We start from the raw sequence: 10,658 nt of genomic DNA, 5'->3' as shown, positions 1-10,658 counted from the left end.
TCCTCCTTATTTGGTGCATATACATTACAAAACACTACTTTAACATCGTTGAGCTTTGCTTCTATGCAGAGTATACGACCTTCCTTGTCTTTGTGTTGATTCATCAATACAAAATGTATTTTCTTCCTCACTAGTATGGCTACTCCACTCCTCTTGCTTGACACAGAATTATGAAACACGTCCGACCCAGTCACGTCTAAGTTTCAAAGCTTCCTTTTCATCTTTAAAATGTGTTTCTTGTAAAAAGGCAATGTCAGTTTTTCTGATCTTAAGATATGCAAGTATTTTTTTTTCTTTTAACAGGTGACCCACAGCCATTTATATTCCAAGATATGATATTTATACATTGTCTATCCATCACACACGGTGTAAAACTGTGCACCTGTTGTGCTCCGATGCAACTTGCTTGTTAAGTTCCAAAAATAAATAAATAAACCTTTAACATATAAACTGGTATTATACCCACAGTGATAGAAGATAGAAAACCAATTATTTAACTTCCAACATTTTTGTGAACAATGAAACCTTGAAAAACAAACAAAACAAAAAACAAATAAGGGAGAAAAAACTAAACTCAAAACACTGCCCTTAAGGGGCAGTGCGCTCCCTTCTGGGTCACACATTTGGTCCATGATGCTCGCGGTCAGAGCGCACTCGCTGACTCGGGAAGACAGACCCCAAAGCTTTTCCCGACCCACCATTTCAACAACGTATTATAATACTTCGACTTACATATTTCCAGTCACAGCAATTTACTTGTCACCTCCTTGTAGTTGGATGTGCTCCTTTATATATCTTTCCGCTTCCATGTGGTCAGTAAAACTCTGCTTTTTTCCCCTCCAAGTAAACTTCAGAGTGGCTGGATGAACCAGGGTATGTCGAACTTCACGGTCCCAGAGTAACTTCTTTGCTGCGGAGAATTTTTTCCTCATCGTTGCTCTCTCTCTCAACATATCCTCGAAGATGGAAAGCCTGCATTCCTCCCATTCAAATCCCCTACTCTTTTTCGCTGCTGCCAAGACTTTCTCCCTCGCAGTATAACGTAGAAATTTCACCAGCACGACCCGGGGACGTTGATCATCATTAGGCTTTGGCCCGAAGCTGCGATGACTCCGCTCAATCTCGAACTCCGACCCCATCAACCCGAGCCCCTCTGACAGGATCTTTTGGACATACTCGTTCATTTTGCATCCTGCTTCTTTCCCCTCTTTAAGGCCGATTATTTTTATGTTATTCCGCCTGCTGCGACTTTCTAAATCCTCAGCTTTATTCCAGAGTTCGGGGTTCCCAAATACCCGATCAATATGTGCTTGCTTCATTTCAACAAAAAAATGGTTGTTAACCAGATGTTGGTCCTCTCAATGGATCAACGGAAAAACATGTAAGGATTTGCTCCCATTCTCAGAGCCCTTAGGGCCATAGCACTCATATAGCTTTCAGATTCATCCCAAACATGTTCAGGTGTGATCTATGTGCAGACTCGTCAGGTTTTTCCAATGCCAAACTCACTTTGGGCACATGACATGTCACAACAGAAAAGCACCATTCACTATTCTTCTAAAACATTTGTCTAATGTGATTGCATGGTCATATTTTATACTTGATTTTATGTACTGTGCATGCTAGTAATGTGTCTATCTGAAATATACTTAACATTTAGAAGGGGTTGTCTACATACTTGAGGTCGGTCATGTGGTGTATTTAGCACTAAAATAACTCCATTAGCATTCAAGCATCAAGACATATAAGCCAGGAAGAGATGCATGTTCACATTGTTAAGTCATCCAGCCTGATGAATCCACAATATTAGCTCAGGTATGAAAGACAGGTTAAGCTGATTATAATCTGCACCGATATTAAAAGCCATGTCCAGTGAGACTGTATAAATTAAGTATAGTAAGGGGCCAAACACAGAACCCTGAGGCACCCCCATTGGTTTGCTGATGGTATTTTGCCCATGAAGTAATACTCAGAATGCAATTTTCAGTTTTTGTGATGTCCAGATCAGAGAGAGTAGACTGGAGATTGTGGTGATTCATCATGTCAAAGGCAGAAGACAAGTTTATTAAGGTTTCAATGAATAATTTTGGATTTGCTTAAACATCACATTAATGTTTAAACAGCCTGTTACAAGGAATTTCTTGGTGATGTTGTTCAGTTCTTAAGCATGTTTATCTGTTTGTTTGTTTAGGCAGCAGGGTCGAATCAGCAGTGATCCTTGCATATCACGGTTAGCGGTGGACAAACATGTGTATGTAAGTAAAAGGGGTGGCCACACTGTGGAGATCTGGGATAAGAAGACTGAGAGGATGATGAACCTCATTGACTGCGCACAGTTACTCAGGTGAAGTGGCAGACATTAACATAACTCATTCACACACTTTGACCCCATTTACACCTGTTATTAACATCCATTTCAGATTATCAGATCACAAGTTGTTGGCACTAAATACAAGTAGGGTCCAAAATGTTAGGAAAGGAAAACAGAAATGCATGTGTAGTGTTAATGCTAATCTGGTCTGTCCTGGATATCAGTGATGGACCACCTACTTGCCTGTCAATCACCCATTGCACTAAAACAAGATATTAAATGTATTTGGTTCAGAAAATAACTGTCCGATTAAAAAACAGTTGGAAAAACACATGCACAAGACTTCATAAAAGATCTCGGATTTGCTTCATATCAACATGAAGTGACACTGATCATGTGAAGCACATCTGAAGTTCATTTGTTATAGGAGTTTGACTGAAACATCATATTTGTGGCATGATGAAAGTTTTAATCATTTGGAAGCAGTAGTTCCACAACTTTTTGTGCTTTACGTTTCATGAACAGTGTTGGGGGTAACGCATCACAAGTAACGCGAGTTACGTAATCAGATTACTTTTTTCAAGTAACTAGTAAAGTAACGCATTACTTTTTAATTTACAAGAGAATATCAGAGTTACTTTTTCAAATAAGTAACGCAAGTTACTTTTTTTTCCAATTTATTGATTGACAGCTCTCCTGTCCCCATGTTGAGAGAAATCAGATGTTACTGTAGTTCTAAAATAAATATGAATATGCATTAATTCATCTCACTCACAAAAAAACACACAGATTCAGTATTCCTCAAAATGAATTTAAAAAATGCAACTCAGAATATGACGCAAACCTGCATTAATTAAATGTTAAACAACACAAATATCCTTTATGTATTTATTCCCATTCTATTAACCAATGTCTTTGCTTCTGACATTCGATGATCCAGTTCAACCGTACTAATAAGCACAAATTACTCTAGACAACATTTGTGTGTCTTTTTTTATTGCTGAAGTGTGTTGAAATGTCTTCTTCTGCATTCTACTGTACGGACGTAAATTTTCTTTCCCTTCAGCCTGAGGCGTATTCATTGCAGGTTTGGTGTGAAAAGGCTTTTATATTTGCCAAAAATATTACTTTTTTATTTTAAAACAAACAAGCAAGCCCTGTCCAGATTTAAAAAGTAACGCAAAAGTAACGTAACGCATTACTTTCCATAAAAAGTAATGAAGTAACGTAATTAGTTACTTTTTTATGGAGTAACGCAATATTGTAATGCATTACTTTTAAAAGTAACTTTTCCCAACACTGATCATGAAATCAGAGAATCTTCACATTTGAGGCTAAGTATGCTAAGTATCGACTTCCTAACCCTACCAATTTATATGTCCACAACAGATTAACGCCCACCAAAAAGCCCAAAGCCCAAAGTGAGGACCAGTCTAGACAAATGGTGCCGTCTTCGGCTATTGTTAAAGCTCTGTTGGTCCAGCACAGCGGTACTCTGTGGATTGGGACCAAAGAAGGACACATCCTGTTGGTGGAGGTCTCCAGCTGTCAGCTACTGCAGACCATCAGCCCTCACTGCCACTCCATACGCTGCATGGGCTCTGTGCTGCTAGGTACAATGTGATATTCAATATTACATGTAAAATATTTTAAATGTACTGAATTGTTTCAATAGAAATGACATTAACGTATGTTTTAGTTTTATATTCAGCTTAGACTTTTACCATATTTTAAACCGTAGACTTTTACCATATTTTAAAAGACAATATATGTAATTATGAAATTACTTCTAAGATGTATTTAAGTCCTACTTTAGTGGGTCAAAAAGCTGCATTTAATAAAAATTGACACTATAGTAAATTTTTATATAATTGCAGTTAACATGCCGTTACGTGTCTGAAAACATTAGTCGATTATGTTCTTGTAAAGTATATATTATTTCGTAATAAGTATTAATGTTTTTTTTTTTCTCAAGGCATATATACAGTTTAAAGAGCTTTTGTGTGTTTCATTCCATTACAATTGTTTTAACTAATTTTGTACAGAAATATTTATTCCTTATCTTTTGTTTATATTCTCTTGCAGACACACTCAACCGAAAGAATGTTATTATAGTACTGGGTAGACGGCAACGCGTGTCACAAGACCAAATCAAAACACAAGGCAAGAACATCATAAATACATATAGATTGAATTTTAAAATATAATTTTCATTATTTTAATAATAAGACAAATTCTATGCATGACGTTCATTTTATCTCAGAAGAATAAGGAACATGTGCTTCTGCATTACATGAGCCCTTCGAATGATTACATGATTAATATTTATAATCCGTTGATGTTTCCTGTGTCTGTGCTCGTCTCAGCTGAGGACTCAGTGCTGAGCGTGTGGAACAGTTCACTTCCTCTGGAGGTCAGAGATCTGATCAGACACTGTGAGCTACGAGACAAGATCACCAGCAAACTGAGAGAAACACTCCACAACTGATCGTACACTCTGTCTGCGCATCATTTCCTGAGAAAGCTGAGAAACATGTAACATTACTGTTTGCAACATTTGAAGGCACATAACAGAAAGTTCCATTGTCTACTGTCAGTAGTGCAGAATGAAGCACAGAGCTCATGTCCAGACGAAGCAGATGTCTGTTGGTCAACACGGTCGATTTGCGCAAATTCCGGGTTTCAGTTGAAGCGACTGGATTTCGCCGGTGAAAGAGCAACAGTTAATGCCACCGAACCTTTACTGTTTTGAAAAGGGACCCATGTGAAAATGCAATCTGTTTTATATAGTCAAGGGAAACATTTATTTTTGTTACATCTCATATGTTTGGATTATACAGAAAACCAAAATGAAAATTGCAAACACTTGAGTTAGCTTTATTATTTTATAGTATGTATTCATGATATGAAGCCATAAGAGCAGAGCAGAAAGCCATCATTTATCAAAAATATCTCTAATACCTCTTATGCAAATGTATCATGTTTAGTTTCCACTATGATACAATAGTCGCTACTGTTGTTAGCATCATGGGAGCACAGTGAATGAGCTGCTAGAGGTAACTAGCACCACTGTCTGTCATAAAAAAACAAAGATGAAATCTTGCACTTTTGAAGGAAATCCCACATTAATGCTAGTAATGCAAATATGTCAAATTCCAGAATTGGTTTTGAGGTCTGTTTATGAAGTCTCTGTGTTCATTGTTTGGAAATGAAATTATATGATGAGTAATCCATTGCTAAATTTTGAGCAATAAGCTAATAAATGACACTACACACATTCTCTGACCTTTTGTGAATTACAATCACATTATATTTAATGATCACAATAAGCCAGTGATTAAAGACTTTTTTTTTTTTTGTAGTTTTTTAGTCAAGCACAACAAAATATAACTGGAGAACAAGCCATAGATAAAGATGCTATGATAATATTTTTGTTACAAATATGACCTTTTACTGTTATTTTTTTTCTGAGTTGTGGGAATGCAATTATCATTGATGATTTATATTTGTATGTTGCATGCCAAGTATGTTTTTAATAAAGTTTTTTTTTCTTCATTTTGTATGATAGCTTTCTTTTTTTTTTTTCATCTTTTATTTCCCATTATTGTAAAAATAGTTTGATTATGTTTAAAACCTACATAGATGAGGACTAACATATGCCAAATTAAAATACTACAATATAACTAAATATTTTAATAGAATTAATACAAATATAATGTATATTAAACAATGATATCATTGTTATTACTACTAAATATTAATACAATTTAAAATGTGGATATCAATTAGAGATCGCTTTTAGAAATCATAACAAAATATATTTTAATAAAAATTAATACAAATATAATTTATATTAAGTACTAACATTGTTACAATTAAATATTCATATGAATAATTAAACGAATGCAAGGAAGAAATGCTTTGATCACATTAAAACAGCAGAACAAGTGCGGCGCTGTGATCTTTTCCCGCGAAAACAGAACCGCTCCAGAAGAAGAGTCACGTGTTCCGATTTGAAGGGGGTGGAGCTTGGCTGTCCTGGATTTTTTTTTAATTCTTCACTTCACATGCTCAATGCTGTTATTTACCGAAGGTGTGAATTATTGTTTCTGATTAGCCTACGTTTTAAGAATTAAAAAAAAAAACTCACTTTATATCTTGCGACAATGCGGTTTGCCGCTCGATGGCCCCGCCCCTTCAGCACCACGTGACACAAACAGCGCTCTCTCTGGTGACAGCAGAGGTTATATCACACTGATCAACGCTAAACTTCCTCTAGCATCGCTTCTGAGAGCAGCGGACGCTGACGCTGGCATGAGCCCGCTTCTCGCTGTGATTGCGCTCGGATCCTGCCGTTAGAGCCGCTTACCGGACGACAGATCAGCTCTGGAGCAAACTCGGACACGGCTCCGGTGAGTAACGTTCACAGCAGCGCATGTGTGGTCGAGCTCTACTGCATTAACGCTGCCCGTGAAGTTCAAACATGCGCTTTTCCGTTTGATTTTCTCAGTTTAGATCATATATGACAGTTGCCAATTATATCTGGCAGCACCTTACAACTTTATTTGTATTTTTAGTTATTTGTAGTAGCAGTATGTAGTAATATACTGCAATGTGTGAGTTTAATATGGACTTCTTCTTATTCTCATCAGATCTGGTTTTCAGTATGTCCTGTTCATGCGGACCTGCAGCGAGGGTGATTATAAAGTCTGTCCATAAAGGTGAGCGAACCATCAACACTCAAAAAAAAAAAAGACAAATAAAAAGCTGAAGAACTGATATAATGCACTCAACATTGATTCTTAACAGCAGATGAAGGCCAGCCGGCAGTTTGTAGTTCCCAGCTAACATTAGCTTTTGTCTATTCCCAGAAAATCTCACTTTTAAGATTTGTTATCCTCAACTAGGACAGTTTTAGTCTCAAAAATCCTCCGTGGAACGTTCTGGGAATGTTATTTCATAGTTTCACTTTGTGTTGATGCTCCCTTTAACAAATTCATTGAGCCCAATGTTTACTGTGGTGTAAAACGATGGTAAAAGAAGTGCACTTAAAGGGATAGTTCACCCAAAAATGAAAATAAGCAGATAAACATCACATTTTCATTTTTGGGTGAACTATCCCTTTAATCATACTTTTGAAAGAGTGCTTATTACAGACTTAAAGGAACAGTTCACCCAAAAATGAGCATTTGCTGAGAATTTACTCTCCCTCAGGCCATCCGAGATGTAGATGAGTTTGTTTCTTCATCAGATTTGGAGAAATGTAGATCCTCTGCGGTGAATGGGTGCCGTCAGAATGAGAGTCCAAACAGCTGATAAAAACATCACAGTCCATCAGTTAATGTGAAAAGCGGCATGTTTGTGAGAAACAGATCTATCATGAAGACATTTTGTAACTTTAAACCTCGCTTCTGGCCGAAATGTGAGTCAATCGAATGGAATTCAACTGGTTTGATCGTTTGGGTATTGTTTCCTGGCAGGTTTTTCTCACTCGCATCTTCAGCTCTTCAGCCGCACCAGAGCAGTTTGTGATGAAGTCCATCTTCCTCCATTCGTGCACGTGAGGCCGTTCTCACAGACAGCAGTGTGTTTCGCTTCTAAAGACGGCGATGGAGGAAAGGTACTCGTCAGTCTTATTGTTCCATTTACATGAATGTTCGCCTGATGTGTGAGATATTCACAGTTACGGTTTTGCAGAAGGGTGTAGGTGAGGCGGGTGGAAAGCGGGCGTCAGGCGCTGGAGGTTCAGGGAAAGGTGGCAGTCAGCTGAGATGTCCGAAGTGTGGAGATCCTTGTACACACGTGGAGACTTTTGTGTGTAAGTAAGGTTTTAATAATGAACTGAATAACTAGATTCCACATTACCAGTCAGTGTCTGTTCAGTTGTTATTAGGGTTGCAAAAAGGTGGAAAATGTCCAGTAAATTTTGGAAACATTCCAGAAATTTTGGAAACTTTCCAGGATTTTTGGGAATATTCCAGGGATTTTTGGAAAGTTTCCGGAAATTTTCCACCCCTTTGCAACCCTAGTTGTTGTTTACAAAATTGCGAGTGTTGCCATTTTAAGGGCAGATAAATGACATTTGCAAGAGTGTCCACCTTAAAAAAGAAAAAAAAAAAGAAAGAAAGGAAAAATCCAGTTTAAAGCACATTTGCCACATTCTTAGAAATGTCTGTTTGTATTAATGTTGAATTTATATGGTTTTGAAAAAAATGTTTGTGCTATTTTTTTACATTTCCCCTACACACACATTTATTTTACTTGTTAAATTTATTTTAAGTTTTTTGTTAATATAATGAATATATAATGAATATTTATATATGATATAATTAGAATTAATGATTTATTATATAAATATAATGATTTAGTTTCTTCATAAAAACATTAACATGTTGGTTGCACCCACATGATTTTTGTCGATCATGACTTTGATGGGGGTTTTTTTTTTCCCCAGATGTACTAAACCTTTGTTACAATTTTTATTTGTATTTTTTTCTAAAACATAATTACAAAATATGTACTAGTTATTTTTTTTTATCTTTCATTATGATTTTTAAACCGTTATGCCACTTTTCAGTATTCTTCCCACAAAAATATAATATATACACACACGCGCGCACACGTATACATACATATGTGACCCTGGCCCACAAAACCAGTCATAAGGGTCAATTTTTCAAAATTGAGATTTCTACATTGTCTGAACGCTGAATAAATAATCTTTCCATTGATGTATGGTTTGTTAGGATAGGGCAATATTTGGCTGAGATACAACTATTTGAAAATCTGGGATCTGAGGGTGCAAAAAAATCTAAATATTGAGAAAATCATCTTTAAAGTTGTCCAAATTAAGTTCTTAGCAATGCATAATACTAATCAAAAATTAAGTTTTGATATATTTACGGTAGGAAATTTACAAAATATCTTCATGGAACATGATCTTTACTTAATATCCTAATTATTTTTGGCATAAAAGAAAAATCAATAATTTTGACCCATACAGTGTATTGTTGGCTATTGCTACAAATATACCCCAGCGACTTAAGACTGCTTTTGTGCTCCAGGGTCACATATATAAAGGTAAACATAATGAAATGATTTGTAATTCAGTGACGCATGTTAACATGTTAGATTAGATGCAATTTAGAAATAAAATGAATCTTTTAATAAACTGAAGGTAGGACAAAGAATGAATGTCATGTCATTGACCTTGGCGTTTTGTTACATTTTTTTTTTTTGTACAGTAATGTGTTTTGTCGCCACGTGATGCCCAGAATAAAATCTGGCTCCTGAAGCAACACCAATGAAGAGCCATACAGATGATTCTAGGATCTGTACTAACTGCTCAAACTATGTCATATAGAGATGTTGTGAACTTATGGTCTTGTTGAGGAAACCGCTGGTTGTGGCATCTAGATATTCATGTCTATTGTATTTGCTCCACACAGCCTCTACGCGGTTTGTGAAATGTGAAAAGTGCCATAATTTCTTCGTGGTTCTGTCCGAGACGGACTCTAAGAAGGGTTTGAATAAGGAAGCGGAGAGCTCGGAGCATGTTCAATTTGCATTAGCTCAGAAACCCCCTCCGCCTCCTAAAAAGGTGCCGTTCCATCACACCATCCAGACATTATTACATTAACTTAAGTTGATATGTGTGTCATCAGATCAGCTTTTTAAAAGTAAACCAGTTGAAGCTAATCCTGTGACAGCAGAAATGCAGTGAACAGCTCTCACATGGGCTTCTGTTGTCTCAACCTCTTTAGATTTATGCCTACCTCGACAAATACGTTGTTGGCCAGTCATACGCCAAGAAAGTGTTGGCAGTTGCCGTCTATAATCATTACAAACGGATCTACAACAACCTCCCGGCAGCAGGCCGACAGCAAGCGGAAACAGACAAACAGAGTCCCCTCTCTCCCAGAGGTTTGTATTATATCATAATCTGACATTTATTAATAAAATAAAGTAGTTATTTTGGATGCGATTAATCGCGATTAATCGTTTGACAGCACTGAAATAAACATCTAAATGCTGTAAAAATGAACATGTTGTTCATGTTTTTTTCTATCTAATGTTAACAAATTGAACCTTACTGTAAAATGTTACCCTAATTTTAGTCTTTCAACAGTAGGGATGTAACAATTCACTCAACTCACGATTTGAATCACGATTTTTTTTTACAAAATGAGATTTAAGACAAATTATAAATTAAATGTGTCCTTTTATTTTTGCCTGGACAAAATGCTCCACGTTTCTTTGTGAAATTGAACTATAACACTATAATAATATACTAATATAGCACTTGCATATTATTGCTCTTTTGTTGGTTTTGATTGCTTCTATTGTC

The 10,658-nt window shown here is 36.4% G+C and overlaps 2 protein-coding genes across 4 annotated transcripts in view; both read left to right on the top strand.

Moving 5' to 3' along the window:
- The window catches only part of LOC107679955 (leucine-rich repeat serine/threonine-protein kinase 2-like), a 62,807-nt gene extending 57,153 nt beyond the window's left edge, over positions 1–5,654 (top strand). Inside the window, exons 48-51 of the mRNA XM_016475685.1 lie at positions 2,192–2,344; positions 3,701–3,924; positions 4,397–4,474; positions 4,678–5,654. Of these exons, the coding sequence (XP_016331171.1) occupies positions 2,192–2,344; positions 3,701–3,924; positions 4,397–4,474; positions 4,678–4,799 (577 nt within the window). The 3' untranslated portion in view covers positions 4,800–5,654. The remainder of the gene's footprint in view (positions 1–2,191; positions 2,345–3,700; positions 3,925–4,396; positions 4,475–4,677) is intronic.
- An 831-nt stretch (positions 5,655–6,485) lies between these two features.
- LOC107679967 (ATP-dependent Clp protease ATP-binding subunit clpX-like, mitochondrial) overlaps positions 6,486–10,658 on the top strand; it is a 14,824-nt gene continuing 10,651 nt past the window's right edge. The window contains exons 1-6 of one of the 3 annotated variants that reach the window (XM_016475701.1): positions 6,486–6,723; positions 6,964–7,032; positions 7,792–7,931; positions 8,009–8,129; positions 9,760–9,911; positions 10,075–10,234. In XM_016475701.1, the coding sequence (XP_016331187.1) occupies positions 6,978–7,032; positions 7,792–7,931; positions 8,009–8,129; positions 9,760–9,911; positions 10,075–10,234 (628 nt within the window). In that variant the 5' untranslated portion in view covers positions 6,486–6,723; positions 6,964–6,977. Of the gene's footprint in view, positions 6,724–6,744; positions 6,822–6,963; positions 7,033–7,791; positions 7,932–8,008; positions 8,130–9,759; positions 9,912–10,074; positions 10,235–10,658 lie in introns of those variants that run through there. The other 2 variants (XM_016475698.1, XM_016475699.1) reach the window with 2 other exon arrangements.

The sequence above is a fragment of the Sinocyclocheilus anshuiensis genome, unplaced genomic scaffold (assembly GCF_001515605.1).
Source record: "Sinocyclocheilus anshuiensis isolate Anshui unplaced genomic scaffold, SAMN03320099.WGS_v1.1 scaffold528, whole genome shotgun sequence".
Lineage (NCBI taxonomy): Eukaryota > Metazoa > Chordata > Actinopteri > Cypriniformes > Cyprinidae > Sinocyclocheilus > Sinocyclocheilus anshuiensis.
Note: the sequence above shows the minus strand (reverse complement) of the source record. Positions and strands in the feature narration are given on the sequence as shown.